General features: G+C 42.1%; 1 protein-coding gene across 2 annotated transcripts; it reads right to left on the reverse strand.

The window, feature by feature from the left end:
• Nucleotides 1–399: 399 nt before the first annotated feature.
• MCM3 (minichromosome maintenance complex component 3) lies at nt 400–19,360 on the reverse strand. Of its 2 annotated transcripts, XM_090282577.1 has the most exons (17): nt 19,173–19,356; nt 17,973–18,085; nt 17,455–17,663; nt 16,864–16,994; nt 14,628–14,866; nt 14,021–14,129; nt 13,089–13,242; nt 12,613–12,744; nt 11,814–12,022; nt 9,750–9,924; nt 9,258–9,384; nt 8,291–8,441; nt 6,142–6,282; nt 5,124–5,227; nt 4,557–4,645; nt 4,045–4,114; nt 400–1,681 (listed from the first exon to the last, which is right to left on the reverse strand). In XM_090282577.1, exons 1-17 carry the CDS (start codon nt 19,248–19,250, stop codon nt 1,483–1,485), a joined length of 2,430 nt encoding a protein of 809 aa, XP_090138703.1. In that variant the 5' UTR covers nt 19,251–19,356; the 3' UTR covers nt 400–1,482. The 2 variants fall into 2 exon arrangements, with proteins under 2 accessions (XP_090138703.1, XP_090138704.1); XM_090282578.1 differs by lacking the exon at nt 17,973–18,085 and having other exon boundaries at nt 19,173–19,360.
• Between the last annotated feature and the right edge of the window lie 92 nt (nt 19,361–19,452).

Consider the following 19,452-nt stretch of genomic DNA (forward strand, 5'->3'; position numbering starts at 1 on the left):
CAGGTGGGGAAAGACAAATACAGGAACCTAATGAACAACACAAACAAATGAGCAAAACTGAACTAGAGGCATGGAAACAAGGAACAGACTGACAGTGACCAGAGGGGTGGGGGAGGGGATAGAAGGGGGGAAAGGAGAAAGGGCTAGTCAAGGAACAGCTGTAAATGACACATGGACAATGGACATGGACAACAGGGTGGGACTGACTGTGGGAGCGGGGAGCGGTGGTTTAGAGGAGGTGGGGCAGTGGAGAGCAGTGGGGAAAATTGGGACAACTATAATAGAACAAAAAAGACTTAAAAAAAAAAAAAAGCAAGTACCTTACCAATGTGACAGCTGAGAACCAGCAAAACCTCTTCTCTTCTAAGCAGCTTCCAGTCCATGTGACCCAGGCCCCCATAAAGTCACACATTTTATTTTTTATTTTAGTAAGCCTGTTTTTCAGAAGCTATTCAAACCATGTAACAGTAGAAGTATTGCCCAGGCCCCGCTATAAACTTCTGTACAAACAGACTAACAAATCCCAGGTATAAGCAGTTTCACAAGAATCCTGTAAGAAGATCCATTTATGGGTAAAATTCACATGACTTTGAGTATCTGGGATATTGGGTATTGTTTCTCCATGAAGGGGATTTGATTCAGGCTTGAATAAGCCAGCAGAGGTTCAATTCTCCTCCTAGACTTCCACTCACTGGCCTCCCATAGCCATTTAACTATTTTCAATCAGCAGGGTTCAGTGTGTAAAACTTCAACTGATCAATGCGGGTGTCACTGAGGAAGAAACCTGCCTAAGGCCCTAACTCCCCAAGAGTGCACGGTAGCCTGCTGCCACCTTGTGGTGACTTCGTGCAAATGTGGGAACAGCAAATTATGTAGGGCAGAGCTCTTGAAAAAAAAATTAAATGTGCCTGTAACAGCACACAGTACTAAGGCCATATGCATAGTATAAAAATGGGTAAGTTTATTCAAAGTCTTGAGTATTCAGGTCAAAGGTTCATCATATTATTTGTAACTGCTGCTTCTGCAAAGAAAGCTTTCTTGGCCTTCATGACTTGCTTCCAGGACTTCTCTCCACGAGCATAAAACAACCTAAAGCCTGCTCTAGACCAAAGTGCTTGGGAGAAGAAAGCCAACCAGCACAGAAAGGATAAACAAAAACCAGCTGTGTCTCCCAAATACTCAGAAATCATATGCTATGTACAGCAAACAATGGTTTGGTTTGGTTTGCTTGGGGATGGAAGTGGGGAGTATGATCCAGTCTGTTGCCACGAGAGGCAATAGTCTCAGTCCTTTACTCTCACTTCACCTCGTGGCAGCTTTTGTTCCCAGAGCTTCCACCTAGTTCTGATCAGCTTCAGCGTGTGTCCCTCAACTTCAGTTCAATTAAACACTGTTATTCGTGGAAATCAAGGCAAAGACCAAGATGGGGGGTGGGGTGGGGGCTTTCTTGGCAGAGCCCCGAAGTTCAGACACAAGACCTCCTCAGATGAGGAAGATGATGCCCTCAGACACCATGACCTGGTTGTCATCCTGCATCTTGCTCAATGCTGCCTGGATCTCCTCTGAAGAGAATGGCTCTTCTTTGTCCCTGTTGATGGATTCTGTAAGGCGATTCATGCCCACCGACTGGGCATGAGCTTCCCGGAACACCTCCAGGAGAGCCGCCTTGAATGCCTTCAACCTGCCCAAGACAGGAAAACATGGGTGAAGGAGGAGTAGACAAACCCAGATGCTTGCAGGCAAGATCTATGTTGGGAAAACCTTAGGTGTTCACGCAGTCTATCGTCCCCCTACACACACACACACACACACACACACACACACGCGTGCGCACACCTGATGGCTGCACCACGCCAGTTTCCCCCTTTAAAGCTAAACTGTTACATACAGAGCTTTCTGAAACCTTCAGTTTGAGTACATTGAGAAATAAAAGTATTTTAAAATAAGAGGCCTTTGAAGGTGTGGGAAATTGTTATTCCCATACACTGTTGGCAGAAATGTAAACTGGGATGGAGTCTTTGGGAGGCAATTTAGCAACACGTACTAACCTTTTAAAGAACATATCCTTTAACCCAGGAAGTCCATCTCTAGAAATTAACCTTAGAGCTAGCAACACTTTCACAAGTGCACTGACAAATAAGAAAGTCTTACTGTAAACAGAATTATGGGACCTAAATGTCCATCATTAGTAAACATAAGTAAAATTTACACATCAATACTATGGACACCCTGTAGTCATTAGAGAGAGAGATCTATAAGAGCTGAGTTAGAAAGTGCTTTCAGATACCATTCAATGGTTATCTCTGGGGAGAATTATAATTGATCTTAATTTTTTTTCCTACTTTTCAATGTTTTCAAATTTCTTCAGTAAACATATTGTGTTGTGTGTGTTTAAGGTAGTAAAAGAAAAAGCAAACCTTAGTCATGGAGTTTCTTAGGTGTCCAGTAACAAAATTTATAAACTGCTTCTAAAACTCTAGTGATAAAACTCTTCAACTCAAAACAAATGACAATTCACTGAGAAAAAAATAAATATAAGTATCCAGCCATGTAATAAGAAAAAGACATATATTGAAGAAGACACAAGATACAAGAAACACTGTACATAAGACAATGATGCCTCAGTCCCTTCAAAGCAGGCACCTTGGGACCTCACACAGTTCTCCCACCATTTCTTCTCTGTTCAAAACACACTGCAAAACCCTTTGTTGGAATCACCGTCAGCTGCCCCATCGTATTTTCCTGAATCACAGAACAAATTCTGCCCATGACATGTTTCATGCTAAGATACTGCATCAAAATCTCAGACACAGTAGTTTTTGAAATCCCCAGATCAGCTTCAAGTTCTGCACTGTCAGTTGCCTGTCCTTGCTGATTGCAGCCCACACACACTCAACACTCTCAGGTGTCCTGCTTGTGGCAGGCCTTCCAGAACATGGATCACTTTCAACAGATTCTCGACCATCTTTGAAGCATTTGTGCCCCACTTTTATTTGCACTGCACTCATTGCTTCATCCCCGAAAGCCTTCTGAATCATCTGAATAGTTTCCACGGAGGAACATTCAAGCTTAACGCAAAATATGATGCAGATTCGTTGCTCTACTCACTCAGTCATTGTGAATACGACGGCCACACAGCACACATGCTCACTCAATGGCATCTACTGCCCCGACTGACTAGCACAGTAAAGTTGTATTTGGTCACGCATGCACATTCCAGTCCACTCCCCTAGACTACCAGTTTACATCAATGTGATGCAAACCATTCTCATTATATTATAACAATGGCTGGACTTTTTTTGGACAGATCTCATATATACATATTTATTTAATTTGTAAATATATATACGTATTTTATAATTATACTGTATACAACTATAATTACATATAAATACATAATTATATTTTTATAAATATTTTTATGTAATTAAATAATTTATATATACTATAAATATATATTTATATATTAAATATATGGATATATTTACATTTATAAATACATAATTTTATATTCATAAATATATACAAATATATATTTATATTTGTTTTTTCCTTACTGAATTGTTATTTGGGATGAAGAGTTTTTACCATAAGAGTTTCAGAAAGTTTAGGCTATAAATTACATATAAAAATACATATTTTTATTCTTATGAATATTTTTATACATATATACAAATCTATCTATCTATATTTCCTACTGAGAAGAACGGAAGGTTCAAAAACACAAACTTTGTCCTTGCTCTAAGACTCTTTCCTGACCTCACAAGGACTTCAGATTTAAAATTCCCACTGAGAGAGAATTTTTTTAGAAAGCAAATGGCAAAGTGTAAGCTGGGAATTTTTAGTAAAGGGTATAGAAAAGTTCTTTACAAACTATTCTTGCAGCTTTTTTAGATTTCAAATTATAATCAGAATGTAAAATGTTTTTCAAAATCCTTGGGCCTCCGGTTTTGAGCTCCACTGACAGGCAGCTTGTTTCATACCCACTCCCTTGGAAGAAGTCCTTGCCTTACCAGGACATGTGGAAGTCACTTCCCTACTCACCTGGATTCACTCAACTCCACCTGCTGGGGTTCCTTGGTCTCCTGGGAGTCCGCTGGCTTTGGAGTTTGCACTTGAGAGGACAAATGGTTGCAGAGAGTGAGAGGACAACAAGGTGAAGAAGCCATTGCAAAAACAGCAAAGAAGTGATCTTCTCTGCTCCCCGCCCCTCAATGACTCTGCTGGAAACTATTTCCTAGGGTCCTTCTGAGGCCAGGAAGGACAACTAGGATAAAGGGAAATCTCCAATGAATGAATAATATAAGACTTGTGTCAGGCTGGAGACCCTCAATACACATGATCCAGGATGCTGGCAACAGACCTGGCAAAGAGCACAGTTCATCTATGGGGAAAGCAAACAACTGAGCAAAGTTTATTTTCCAAAGTTAAACCTCTAGGACACAGGGTTCCAAGCAGAGAAAATGGAAGCCCCCATAAAATGCAATGCACAGAGCAACTAAAAACATCAAGAGTCAGAGGAACCGCCTCATTATCAGTAAGGGGCAGTCTCTCACCTTGAGGCATTTCCTTTTCTGTGTCACTGAAGTCATAGGGGTCATATAAGTCGCCATCCCTGGCATCTGTGTGATGACGAGTCTTCCTCCTAAAATACTCACAGCAATAAAGAAAAGCTTTAGGGATCCCTACCCTGTTCCTCTAACGATGGAAAAAAAGAACCAGAACCTTCTAGAATCAAAGTGAAACACTAGGCCGGGGCCTGTATAAGCTATTACTTCTTCTGCCTCCCAGTGCTTTTCCCTGTCACTCACCCTCATAATTCAACCTAGTCCAGAGAAGAATAATTAATCTTGAGGAAAAAATTCGGAAATGTATATTCAAAAACATCCGAGTGAGCTACTGTTCCTGCTATTCAGTGTTTCTTTAGCAGGGAAGAGGACAAAAGCCATCACACTAGACAGCAAGGGCTCGCTCACTCTCCTTTGTCCAAGTCACCTTCACCCTCATACCCTGCAGGCCCAGGCACCCTTTCCCTGAAGAACCTGTCACCTGCCAACTCAATCCACCCCCCACACCCCTCAGCCCTAACTGGAGCCTCTTTCTCTCATCACTCTTTGCCCCACCTCTTCCTCGTCTGTTCTTGCTCTTCCTGGCTTTTCTCCTCTTCATCTTCTGTCTCGGATTCATCCTCATTTAGCTTCTTCCGTTTCTTCTCCTTCTCCAGGACCTAAGGCCAAGCCAAGCAGGAGACGTCACTGTGCCAGGTAACTGAACAAAGAACTGTGAGTAAGAGTCCTTTCTGCATCATCAGCAGAAATGATGTCCACAGGTCTAACGACTCACCTAGCCTCTCTTGTCCCCAATTCCCAGGACCAGGGCATAGGCTACTACCCTCTTTACAAATGCTGGGTCTGATATGTTCAATGCCTTTCGTACAGTAGATATTTAATGAGTTTACTGAATAAAGAAATGAATGAAAAAAAACTCTGGCCCATAACGGTCGTTTCTTTATAAATCAGGTGTTTAATTTAAATTTAAGACTACCCTCACCCTAGCAAGAGAAACAGCCAAGAAAAATTTATCAGACTCACAACTAAACCTCCAAAGGCTACAATTCACCAGATGGGAAGGGGGAGGGTCCAGGGGCAGGAACAATGAGTGAAAGGGAGTCAAGTCTTCAAGGTCTAAAACGACAGCGATGCAATGTCCCAAGCAGAAATATGATGAGAAGCAAGTTTGAGAGTTCAAATTTGACATGAGTTTTCGAGGTGCCAATGGAGCACCTACCTGAAGAGGCTTCCAAGAGGAAAGGAATAGAGGAAGAGAAAGATTATCAAGGTCAATCCTTTGGAATCATCTACCCTTCTGAGAGGCAAAGCAAGCAGAAAAAGCATAGCACATCAAAAAACCCAGAACCCTCCTAAGGGCTCTAGCACTGGTATTTTAGAGCGTTCCCGCTGGTTCTCACATGCGGCCAGGACTGGCAACCACTGGCGCTGCAGGTCCCAGAGAAAGGAGAGAGGGCACAGGTGCTACTTTCTGCTGCTGACCCAGACACAGGTGATAGCCATGGGGGGCTGTGAAGGCCAAGCAGCAATGATTTATTCAGAAGAACCTCTCACCAAGCATCTGAATCCTCACCTTTTTGAAGTAGGCGTACTGGACCAACTCCACAGCTTCCTCTGCATCCTGCAGGTCCACAGTCTTACTCATGCGGGCCTTGGCATGGGCCGTGGCCAATCGAATCAGGGTTTCCAGTGTCCGCGCTGTAACTGGAGACGTCTGCAGAAGAAAACAAAACAGGATAACTTATCCAGAATTACACATATTTCAGGTATGCCCACCATTCCCACTGGCCCAAAAAGCTCTAGGAAGTCCAAGCAAAGGATTTGGAGCTCTGTATTCTCTATAACTAACCATATAAAATTCAGAAAGATGAAAATTATCAAGGAAGTATGTGTGAGAAAGTGCTGAGGTGGGGAAGAGTAGGTGAACAGAAAAGAAAAGTAGGATCTTACAGCTGGAAAATTTTTTTAAAGCCTAGAAAGAGTACAAAAGTGAAGGGAGAAAAATAATCCCTTACAGCAGGCCTTCCATGCACCAAGAACTTTGCTTTTATATTCCTTGTGTCATTACACATCCTTAATATTTTAGAAAGGTTTATAGATAAGAAAAATGGGAATGAAGTAATTTGTCCAAGGTCACACTAAGGGAGGGGTATGTAAGAGAACACATTTTTAGAAATTGGGTAAACTCACTAAGTCCAGAGGAAGAGCAGAACTCTGACATGTTCTTACCAAATGGTTCTCATAGAGGTGGGTGCATGCCAAACCGGGGTGCCTTTATCTCTTTTAACTGTTCTTGTCTGAATAGGATCCCTGGCCTTAGGAATCCTAATGTCTGTGTTTAGGACTAGATGTGTACTTTCTTTGAGTTCCAGGTAATTCTGGTGTGCTCTTCTAGTTAAGCCCTGACATTATCCAACCTTCTTATTATTTTATAAATAAGGAAACTGTGACCTGAGAGGTGAAAGGATTTGTGCAAGGCCCAAAAATTGGCTGAAGACCTGGGATCAGAACAAAGGGCTGGTACTCTCCATCGCACCTCCCGTCTCCTGCTGTGTGATACATCAGTGATATATGTGGTTACTTCTACTTTCAAGTTTTCAATATTATCACTTAAACCCAATCTGACATTCAAAAACAAATATATTCACATTTATATAAGTTAATCAAATCTTTCAATGATTTAGAAGCTACCAGAGTTTGGAAGTTATATACTTCACTATAAGCTCTGATTGGTATATTATGTTCAGTGAGAGTGCCTTTGACACGCTGGAATGTATTCACATAATAGGTAACTTAACTATTTCATCTGAAGAAGACAAGTCATACGAAATCTCCAGAAAACAAAACCAAGACCCATGGGTAAAAGTCACAGGGAAGCAGGTTTAAGTTCAATAAATAGAAGCATACTCTTAACATTCAATGCATAGTTATACAAGGCAGGTTTTCACTGGGGGTGTCAAGGAAGTCCCAGCAGGAATTCCTGTCCTGCTGTGAGGCTGGAGTAGGTGATCTGAGATCATACCTAAATCTAAGAATATATGTCTATATCGCATAACGAGGGTTTTGGACTTAGGGTCCTTTGTGAAAACATGTATAAACTATTTAAAGTGCCCCAAAACATTTAGATAAATTCATGGGCTGGTGTGTAAGGTTTCAAGAAATAGCTTAAAAAAACAAAAAACACGGTTGCCCATCTCCAAATCATCTGTCACAGTCCAGCTCAAATATCACACTCTGGGAATCCTTTCCTCATATTCATACCACTTTTGGAAAGTCTGAAGGAAAAGTCAGTAGCGTCTTCATCTGTCTCTGACATTTTCAGGTACCACACTGCGGTATATGTTTATAAATCTGCACATATGGTCTCTCTACCTCTCTGCCTTCCCATCCCAGATCTGAGCTCTTTGAGGGCACCTCATATTTTAACACTGCATGTGAGAAAATAGAGACTAATTCAGTTCCCAGAAGTTGCTCACGTTTGCTAAATAGATCAGAGCTTCTGGGGGCCAATATCATCTGAATTGACCAGATACATATTATCTCTGGGGTTCTAATTTCATTTTCCTTTGAAAATGGAAATGATTAAAACTGTTCAAAGACTAGAAATAAAAAGGTAAAAAACCACTACATTAAAATGGTTTCAGAGCTCCCAGATAGTTGGGACTGTTCCCCAGGCACATACTTAAGGGGCTCCCAGGTCCACTTTGCCCTTGGGGACTCACCCTGGCTACATCAGAGCTCATGCTGTCTTGGCTGCGCAGGCGTGAGTACTCCTCTGCAATGTAGGCAGCTGACTCCTGTGTTAGGATGGGCTTGATGATTTTGGCCACATGGATGTACTTCTTCATGAAGGCTGCATTCACCATCTTCTCCCTGGACCCACACACAGTGAATTCCCCTGCCTCGCCACACCTCGGCACCTGCCTGGGACAGGGCTTTGCTCCTCCTCAGAGAAGTCAAGGTCAAGAGGCAAAGCAGACATGGCCTAGAACTCATTATTATAAATCTCATATGGAACATGTACAAGTCCTTTTCACATATTTTTATTTAATTCTGCTGGTATTACTTAGCTATTTATTAGGTATTATTTGCCCTATTTAATAGGAAAACTATAACTCATTGAAATGTAAGTAAGCTCAGATTCAGTTTTCTGACTCAAAATTTTATGTTCTTAAACCAACAGGTTTGAAAATTATGTTATGCTTCCTACTGCACTGTGGCCAAAAATAAAAGGATAAGATCTCACATTTCATGCTTTTAGCATCTGATCATAAGTTTCCTTTATCCAAATCCACTGGCAGAGCCTCCAAAGCTTGCCATGACTGCTCACCATGAACTCAACATAAACAGCTACAAGACTTGTGCAATCTTTCACCTATGAGGATGACATCACACACCCACCATCGGTTAGGCATGTCATCAAGCCTTTTATTTTAGGAAAAGATCAGAACCTAAGCTAAATCATCCACAAACATTCACAAGGCAACTGGCAAGGAAAAATTGTGTAGCTATGGATCCAAAAGGGAAGAAAACAGGCCCACATGGTTATGACTCCAAGCATAATCTTAACCTGGGCAGCATATACATATATACACATGCCTTATTAATGACGCAATATTAGATATACATATGCTCTAATATGACACAAATCTCAGGTTCTCTCAACAGACAGGCATGAGAAATGCTCACTTTTTCTTCCTGTTCCCATGCAGGAGGTTGTCATGCTTCTCATAAATCTGGGTGTCCTGCTGGTCTTCCTGGTTAAAGTTGGGATCATCTGTGGCGAGGATATCCACGGCACTACCCAAAGGCATAGCTAGAAAACCCAAGTTGAAAGAGAGTAAGAAAGAGCTTAACCTAGGGGAAACTGCTTCTTCTATAGCACAGGAAGGGAAACAAGACTCCCAAAGCAAGGACCCACAAGGAAACTAACATGCGGAGGCCGCAAGTAAGGAAGGTGGAACCACCTGGCCCACAGAGATGCTCAAAGGTGTTCCCAGATCCAGAAATGGACAAAAGACACACTTTAGAATAACCTCCAGTGAGCAAGAAGGGGAGGCGGCCAGGCAGGGAGGGACATCTTTGACATCATCCCAAACACCCACCACCACTTCAGTTGGGCCTCAGACAACAGGATCTGCTTAGGTTCCTTTCCCTTCCTTACTCTTCTCATGGTCTCACCATCACCATCCTGCTCCCCTGGTGCCCTGTAACGGTGCATCCTAAGGACATGGTCCGAGACCTCCCGATCCTGCTCAGGGTCCATCTGATCCAGCATGATGAAGAGTAAGTCAAATCGGGATAGCAGTGAGTCCTGAAGCCCAATGTTCTCCATAGGGGTCTTGTACTGATCATACTGGAAACATAAGAAAAAAGGAAAGGAAAGGCAAAAATTAATAGAAAGGACAAGGAAGCTGGATTGATTCTGGGAGTGAGAATAGAAGAATAGACCTGAAGAGAAAAAATGAGAAGCGGTAAAGGAGTATTTCAATGCTATTAAAATACTTAATTCATCTCTGCTACCTGCAACTGAAGCTCAGGTGACCTGAGTGACTCAAAGCCCCACCCCCTCCCTTCTAAGCAAACAGAGCCCCGTTACGCAGACTTGGTGCCTTTAAGAGGCTCAGTGTGGTCTCAAAACCAGCCGCCTCCTTCTCAAGCTTTATTCTGCTCCTCTCCTTCCCAAGGCAGGACCAACCCTGAAAAATAACTCCCTCCCCACCACTACCTGTTACAAAGACAAGACAGACTGGCTAAACCAGAAGCACTTGGAAACTCTGGAGCCCCTTACTCGGAAGGTAATGAGTAAAATAAAAATGATCAATAACCTACATATTATAATGTCTTCAGAATCATGGGAGTTTTCCCCTGGGAGTCAAGTATCCTTATATTCTTATCTTTTATTCAAGACCTACTAGGCTGATGCCTACCCACCCACATACACTTCAGTCAGAGGGCCTAACAACCCTGTGGTAAGATTAATAATTATCTGACCAGGTTCACATTTCCGGACTTGCCATTTTCTCCCTTCCCATCCTTATAATTCTTCAGAATAATGTAAACAAACATTAGCATTAATTTAAAAACCTATAGCTTTCAATCCACTCTATCATTAGAACCAAGCTACGGATCCTTTTTAAACCACAGTTACAAAGAGCCCCAACCCAGAGATTCAGATTCAGAAACTCTGGGCTAGGAGTCGGGTACCCGTATGTATAAAAAACACAATTGCCAGAGTCCACCATGGGCTTTGGGTTCAAATCCCAGCTTTGCCATTTTCTAGTTTGTGACTCTTAAGCAAGTTACCTAAACTTCCATGCCTCCATTCTCTCATCTGTAAAATGAGGAAACTACCTAACCTCACAGGGGTTATTGTGAGGATGAAAGGAGCTGATAAATATAAAGCAATTATAAATATTAGTTAATAGTATTATTATGGCACAATCTTTAAAGAGGGCAATTTGGCAATTTCTACTAAAATAAAAATGCAAATAACTCAATCCAGTAATTCCATTGCTAGGTATTTCACATACAGGCAATATTCCCAAATGTATAACAAAACACACATAAAGGGGTATTTGTAGCCGCTTCATTCATAAAAGCAGGGAGGAAAAAGAGGTAATAGCAAATGCTCATCAAATGGAGACTAGTTAAACAAATTTACTATAAATCCATACAATGAAATACTAGACAGTTGTTTAAAAAAAAAAAGCAAAACTCAGTAAACCACAAGCAGAATTCATATAAGATTATATCTAAGCATATCACAGTCATACTAAAAACCAAAGATAGATTCTTAAAAGAAGATAGATAGTGCATTATTGGTACATGATTAATTTTTATTTCCTGAAAACACTCAAGAGCTGTTAGTGGCTATCTCTTGACGAAAAAATAGAAGAAAGGCTTTTAATTCCCCTGTTGTATCTCTCTGTTCTGTTTATAAATCTTCCTACCAAATGTTCACAGTACTTTTATTTCAATGTCAATACAGGTTACCTGGGGGGGGGGGGTGAGACTACAGGTCATTTTTTTCTTCTTCTTTGTATTTCTGAAGTTACTTTACATAAATAACTTTCCAGGGGATTCTGGTGTGTATGAATAGGTGAGGAACCATGGCCCTAAACCAAGGACGCTAACAAGATGATAAGCTTACTTTGGCCTTTGGCCTGTTGGTCTTCTCAGCTCAGTTATTCAGCAAAACTACATGAAGGTGAGGACAACGGCTAAGTGCCTGATTCCACTGACCCTGCCATAGACGGGGTTGGCTGCTGCCAGAACACTGCAGCGGGCATTCAGTCGCGCATGGATGCCAGCCTTGGCGATGGTGACTCGACCCTGCTCCATCACCTCGTGGATGGCGGTGCGGTCCATGTCAGACATCTTGTCAAATTCATCAATGCACACCACACCTCGGTCAGCCAGGACCATGGCCCCTGCTTCCAGGCGGCGTTCCCCTGGGAAGAAGGGAGGTAATAATACATGCTCCAGTCCAGATTGTAGGGGACAGAAGGGAGGTGTCAATCTCCCTCCTAGGCACCTTTCACTGTTGCCCATGAGAAAACAGTGAAGTCAACTCCTAGAGATTTAGAGGAATCCCTGGTGGGTCACATGTTCAAGTTCCAACCTTGACCTCAACTCCTTGTTCCACTTTGACCCCGAAGCAGCTAGCCTCCAACCAACTTCCTTTATAGATTTTTCTCTCTTCATCCTCACCCTCAAGTAATTTCCTAACTAGATCTCTGTTCTCTTTTCACTACCTCTAATGTAGGAAATAGCACAGTCTTCACTTTTAACTTCCCTTCCAATATGCTTTCTCCTTCAAAACTTCTAAATAGCCTTCTAGGAGGCATTCTCATCAATAGAAGGCGATCCGAACTTAAATAACTCACCCACTAGTGCCACGTGCTCAGTCCTCTACAATCCAGCCCAAACTAACCGCTCAGGTGTACCTTCCCAACACAAGCCAGTGCCTAGCGCAGGCACCAACAGTCACGTTCCATCTCACTGCTGGACATTTGCCAAGGACCCTCACAGCCTCCCCTACCTGTTTCCTGGTCTGTGGTGACAGCGGCCGTCAGACCCACTCCAGAGGAGCCCCGGCCAGTGGTAGGGACAGCCCGGGGGGCAGTGCACAGCACATACCGCAGAAGCTGAGATTTGGCAACCGACGGGTCTCCTATAATTGGATCAGGACAGTGGTGACTCTCTAATAAACTCCCCCATACCCCCCAGCAAGTTCTTCTTTTATAGAACAGCTCTTGGAATAACAGAAATATACAGTAATAGGTTATTAACATTATTTCCTTCACCTTCCCTTTACCATTTGTGGAAGAATATATTTTAGATATTTAAACCAGGAGACCTAGAAATAATAATAATAAAAAGACTCATTTTAGCTCGTTGCCCTTTGATGGGACTGAAATACAGCCTGGGACAGAATATACCATGACAGGTTACAGTGTCCCACACCACACTCCACAGGGAAGTCCAAGAGTCTGCAGCAAACCCCCAACACCCTACCTATTAGAAGAATATTGATGTCCCCACGGATGTGGCTGCCATTTTCTAGGTCTCGTTCCACCCCTCCCAGCAGCAAGCAGAGGATTGCCTTCTTGACATAGTCGTGCCCATAGATACTGGGGGCCAACGACCTGGCGAGCTGGTCAAAGATATCCTACAGGAGAAATACCAATGGCATCAAAAACCTAATGAGACTCCACGGGATTGTGTTGAGCTCCACTTTGTACTGTAGCCTATACAAAATGCTTGAAAAATACGTGTACATGAAAACTGTTTCTAATCCTAAAAGCTTTCTCTCTTAAGACAAATCTCATCAATCAGAGCATCTTCAGAACAGGTAACAAAGCTTAGATTCCAAAACTTGCTTAGAGGTTTAATCTTTAAGAAAAAAAGTGATCTTTGATCGAGACTGAAATCTGGTTATCTTTATATTCTCCATTGATATTAATCAATAAATGATCTTAATTTCTAAGCCAGAAAAGTGTTTCCAGGTTCAATAAGAGTATGTATTATGCTTCAGCAGTAACCTTTATCACACATGCATTATATTTTGTTCAATTCTAGAAGAGAACACTGTCTTTAAAAAGAAAAAAAAACAAATCTGAGAACTAAAAAATAACAATCTTTTAAACTTAAGCTACAATGTATCACTGTCTTCAATAAAGACTCATTGGGACACTGATATTCTAACTCCTATTCTTTATTTATATTAGATTCACTTAGCATCCCAGCAGGTAGCACAACAGAATTATTAAAGAACAAACAACAAAAACACCCTGTTACTTGCTGACAGGGTCAAAACTAGAAGCTAGCACCAAATAGCTCAGAGGAGAAACCTGGGCCTTCCTCCTGGTCCAGTTCCAAGATAGCCACGCCCAAACACAGCCCATACAAATCCATCCCCACCCTCAAATCCTGAAGGACATCCAGACCTTGGAACGGGTTTTACTGAACTTCTTGATCTTGGCTATATCCTCAGCAGAGAATGAAGGCTGAATGTCCTTGCTCATCTGCTTCACATTACAGGCGATCAGAATTGTCCTGGGACAAAGAAGAGAATTAAGAGAAAGCTTGCTATTTTCAATTCCTAATATCAGAGCCTTTTTAGGTTAATAATCTAGAACAGCAAATTAAAAAAAAAAAAAAAGAAGAAAGAAAGAAAAGGAAAGCTGTTCTGAATTAAACAACGATTCTCTCTTCATCTATGACATAAACATACAGACAATACCTCAACCCGGGAATTTATCTCCTGCTGACCCCGAGCTTCAGGCAGAAGTGCATGTGGGAAGGAGGTGGGAATACATGAGATGCTTCCAGGTAAGCCATGAAGCTATAACCATAGTACCAGTAACTCCCACATTTAACATAAGATAGTATTACCAGTTTTATGATAGAAAAGAGGTATCCTATCTCCCAGGCAGGTAGAATGCTCCACCTGTCTATTACAACTCTCCAGATTATGGCAAACTAGAGAAAGAATCCTACCAGAAATGGAAGCTGCCAGTAGCATTCCAAAACACTTCATGGAGGACCCTTTACCTGAAGTTCCCAGAGGTGTAGCCTCCCTTCTTTCCAGGAAGGCAACGGTAGGTTCCCACCACTTGCACTCGGTCACCAGGCTTCACTTTATCCACCAAGTCATCATCCAGAATGACATCCACTGAGCGGGGAAGCTGGCCAGCTGGGGCCTTCTCTGGCATTTCCTGGATGGTGATGGTCTGGTGGTCCTTGTAGACAGAAAGGCCATATTCTGTCTCTAGGGGATTATTTTCCTCATCCTGGAAAAGGCACACAGAAAAGAAGAGTTATCTCAGCCCTGTCTTGGAAATACCCCACTTATATGTGGAGGGAAACAAATATAATTTGAAGATGACGTCATGAGATTTTAATATCCCAAAACAAAAAAGCCAAATATCTTCTCCAGCTTTTCCAACCATATCTGTTCTAATAACAAGCCACCTAAATGGAAGAGGCAATCTATAGTCTGAAGGGATCATGGCTATATTAACTTCTAAATTAAGATTCTCCTCCTACTAATGCTAAATATGTGCTTTCACTTTGATGCAATATTTCCACTCCTAGGTTAATACTCAACAGAAACTTTCACCCAAAGCCTTATACTACAAAGTTCACAGAAGCACTATTCCTAAAAACCAAAAACTAGACAATGTCCAAATGCCAGCAACCGAATGGTTAAATAAATGTGGTATATTCACACAAGTGAACTGTACACCAATGAAAATGTATGAAATATACCTATACACAACATGGATAAAACTCACAAACAGAAGTCAACACAAAGTATTTATTATTATAAGTACTTATTTAAATAAAATATAAAAATAGGCAAAAATAATCTATGCTGCTGGACCTGAGGACAGTCTGACAGAGCAGTGTGGGCCCTCAAGAGGGACTTCTGATTGCTGGTAAGGTTCTGCTTCCTCTTTTGGATGCTGATTTTACAGGTATTCATCAAGTTATATGCTTCTGAGAGCTTTCCTGAATGTATGTTAAACTTCAGTAAAAACATTTTTAAAGTTTTATTTCTTTGCTACTTGAATTTTCCAAAACATGCAACACTTACTGAATGCTTACTATGTGTAAAAACACTGTGCTATTATTTTATGGAATTATCTCATGGAATCATCACAACTCAGTAAAGCAGGTATTTCTCACTTTTTTACGACAGATTTTAAAAACTGAGGCTGAGAGAAGTTAAATAAGTTCCCTAAGATCACACCATAAGTAGCAGAGCCAGGACTCAAGGCAGGTATAACTCCAAAGCCCAAGCTCTTAAACCCCACATCAGACATACCTCCAAAGACCTGGCCCAGTGTATTTCACGGCTCAGGCAAAGAAGCCTGGCCATGGTCATTGGTAGAAGAGTACCCCTTGAGTACTTCCTGGAGAAGAAATTCTAGGAAATAGGACTCTAGAAAGCTAGATAACTTAGAAAATGCAACTGACCTATAAAAGTAAAAAGGCATGGGTCCTAGTCCTTAGGGTCATCACTAACAGGGACCATAAGCAAGTCACTTAACTTCTCCAAACCTCAACATATCACCTGAAGGTAAACTAAATGATTCCAAAGTAAGTTGTAGTTATAATTCTAAGATACTCCTGTTTTAGCTATTTATATGTCAAGATTCCTCCACCAGTTCATAAAATTGAGGACAAGGACTGGGTCTTATTTATACCTGTGTCCTCCACAGTACCTAACAATTCTCTGGATACAGTACATCTCAATTAAAATTAATGGTGAGGACAGGTATTCTTTGATAGAATGAGTTTAGACATCAAGTAATCAGTATTAATCATCTTCTTTTGTCTCATTAAGGATTCACATCATCCTCAATGCAGATCAACCTGCACACTAAGAATAAAGCCATTGCTTATGCCAAACTTCTCTCAAACTCTAATAAAATACTTGCAAAGAGCAAGCATTATAACGCAAGTATTTTTTCATTACTTTCAGACTATAAAATTAGAATATGATTCTAACTTTGCTAAACGATCAATGTAGATGACATTTTTCCTTTTTTCAACATTCCATAATTTTCTAGAGTATTTATTCTTTAAAAAGAAATAATAAAAATCATGGACTGCCCATATTTCCTGGCTAACAATATATCTTTCCTTTAGATTAATCCCTAATCCTTACTTTCACCCTACTTACTTTTAGAAGACAGACTTCAGATATTACCCAATTACCTGCATTAAACCAGATATATTTGACTACAAACTCCAAAGAGGCCCAATCCTTCATTCCCCTCACCTTGGTGGGATAGACGGAGCTGGAGGGAAAGGCCACCAGGGTGGTGAGATCAGAATAACGTCGCTCGATGGTCTTCTTGGTAGCAGGACAGTAGTGGACACTGCGGACAACTTTGGGACGGACTAGAGAGCCTAGGAATGGAAAACATGAATAAAAATTCACCCAACTAGAGAGTGATAAAGGTGGGACCTAACCCAGGCAAGCCTATAATGACTTCAAATACTATTGTTCCAACTAGTTTAAGCTATTTCAATAGTAATTGTCATTTATTCATCTTTATATTTATATACAGAACATCACCATACCCATGTACAACTGATCCCAACTGAAAAATAGTAGAAGTTCGGGGTTAGAGAGAAGAGATTGCTAAGAGCCAAGACGCCTCCACTCTCAGCAGAATTCATCATTCTGCTAGCACAGGTCCTCCTAATCACTGTGGACTTGGAGCTCCTTCAAGTTTCGCCTGGTAATTTAAATGCTCCAGTCTTCTGAAGCCACAAGCTACCCAGCTCTACTCCATCTCTCCTGCTCTCCCAGCCCCTCTAAGTCTATCGCACCTCCGTTCTCACCCCCCTACTTTAACCCACTCACACTTAGTGACAATGCCCTCCACACAGACCACACAGCTGAGGAAGCAGGAGGTCAGAGTCCGGGGAGAGACGTGCTTGGAGCCAAAGCTGCCCTCCAGTCCTATGTAGAACTCCTCATACTGCTTGGCATAGGTGGCATCAATGGAGGCCACAAAATCCTTTAAGGCCCGCTGGAAGGCCACCAGTTCCTCAAAGGCATTGTTCAGAAGGCTGCATGAGGAGAGGAGAAAGAATCAGGCAGAGAGGGCAGAACTCAAAACAATGAACCCTCCAAACAGAAGCAGACATTCTGAAATTTTTTTAAAGTGATTTGAGAGAGAGAGAGGAAAGGGGGGAGGGAGGGAGAGAGAGAGGAAAATGCCTACCACCTATTTTTGGAAGATAAACACATAGGAGGTGAGGCAATGAGGACTTCAAGGTAAAAAACATTTCATCCAGGTCCTCTCCTGGGAAGCCAGTTCCAACGTGGGGCAGAGAGAAGGGAGCCAGGATACCCCCTTGGAAACCCTTGCCACTCACCGATTAGCCCTCTTCTCATTTTTCCTGCGCAGGTCATTCACGTTAACAATCAGCCGGTATTGGTTGTCACTGATCAGCTCCCGAACTTTGCTCTGATAAATTCCCTGGTCTTCCTGCAAAAGAGCCACCACCACATCTAACAGCCACAATTCAAAAACATTTTTAAACAGAGGCAGCTCTCACAGCAATATAAATAAGTCAACCTCTGCAGCAGAGCTGAACCCCAATTTCTCCCATATTTTCACTCTCTAGCCTCAGATTCCATAGACACCCAAAGGATTATGACTTCCTTAAGGTCCATGCTATTATTCCTATTATCAACAGTTTTTCTGTATGCAGTCATTTCTCAATCTTTAATGGGAAATTAAAACAGCTCATATTAAGTATAAAAGGACAAGGAACACAAATCTTTTTAAAATATAAATTAAATGGGATTTTAATATTCATATTAAAATGAATTTGCATTTAAAAATTATATACATAATTGAAACGTTTTATTTCTCGGTCACCTGTATAACACAGGAAGTTCTCATATCCAGACCTAAAGGAGTTGGGAGCCTTAGCTATTTGTTTACGGATTCAGCATCAGCAACCCCTCAAGATGCGTTACCAACGTTCTGTGGCTTTCAGTCTGGGGTTGCATACAAAACCCTTTCGCCTGCATAACAATCCCTTTTTCGCTGCATCTCACTTAGTGTTGATGAAGAATTCTGCCAAAGTAGGAAGTCTTCCTCCCAGCAGACTGTCAATCTCTAAAACCTGGAACCCACACGCGGCAGATCACTGCCATCACTACCGTCCTATAGCAGTGGTTCCCCCACCCACCCACCCCCAAATTAAGAGAGCCAGGAGTGATATCGAAAAGGTCCAAATGGACTTTGCCATTTTGTTTGCACTTGAAGGAAGCCTGTCAAATTTCCTGCAACCGGCCATCACTCGTACTTAGCAAAGTTACAGGACCGCTCTCTAAGGTTCACCAATAGAAAACCAACTAAGGACTGAGTCCACCGCAAGAAAATTTAAAAGATCCGGGTGGAAGGACCCTGAGCCGGGCGGCCGGCCGCGGCAGTCTGCAGGCCTGGCCCGCCTCTACCTCCCGTTCGCTGCTCCGCGGGGAACGGCGCTCCGCGTGGCCAGCTTCAGCCCGTTCGCCTCACAGGCTCCAAGCTCCAGAACCTCGCGACCCAGAAATTCCCTCACCTCGTCATCCAAGAAGTCCAGGTAATCTCTCTGCGCCTCCCGCAGCTCCACATCGTCCAGTACCACGGTGCCGGCCATGCTTGTCAACTCGTACCTACCTCCTCCAAAGCCGCCCGAATGGTCTTGAATGACCCCGCCCCGGCGCGAAAACTTGCGAACTTTTCCCGCCACCAAAAGATACCTCAAGGAAGGGGCGGGACCTCTGGGAGAATGTTCACATTATGATTGGCTAGATCCTCCAATCCGAAACTAAATACTACCCAATCGAGAGCTTATTTTG

The sequence above is a fragment of the Furipterus horrens genome, unplaced genomic scaffold (genome assembly GCF_987537825.1).
Source record: "Furipterus horrens unplaced genomic scaffold, mFurHor1.1.pri manual_scaffold_6, whole genome shotgun sequence".
Lineage (NCBI taxonomy): Eukaryota > Metazoa > Chordata > Mammalia > Chiroptera > Furipteridae > Furipterus > Furipterus horrens.

Excerpts from the sequence above, each read along its gene's own strand:
- MCM3 (XM_090282577.1), bottom strand. The coding sequence starts at position 19,250 with ATGGCCGGCACCGTGGTACTGGACGATGTGGAGCTGCGGGAGGCGCAG. Across the intron at positions 9,925-11,813 it reads CCAACCCCGTCTATGGCAGG|TATGATCAGTACAAGACCCC; the intron begins GTCAGTGGAATC and ends TTATGTTTCCAG. Across the intron at positions 6,283-8,290 it reads TGAGCTCTGATGTAGCCAGG|ACGTCTCCAGTTACAGCGCG; the intron begins GTGAGTCCCCAA and ends TTTCTTCTGCAG.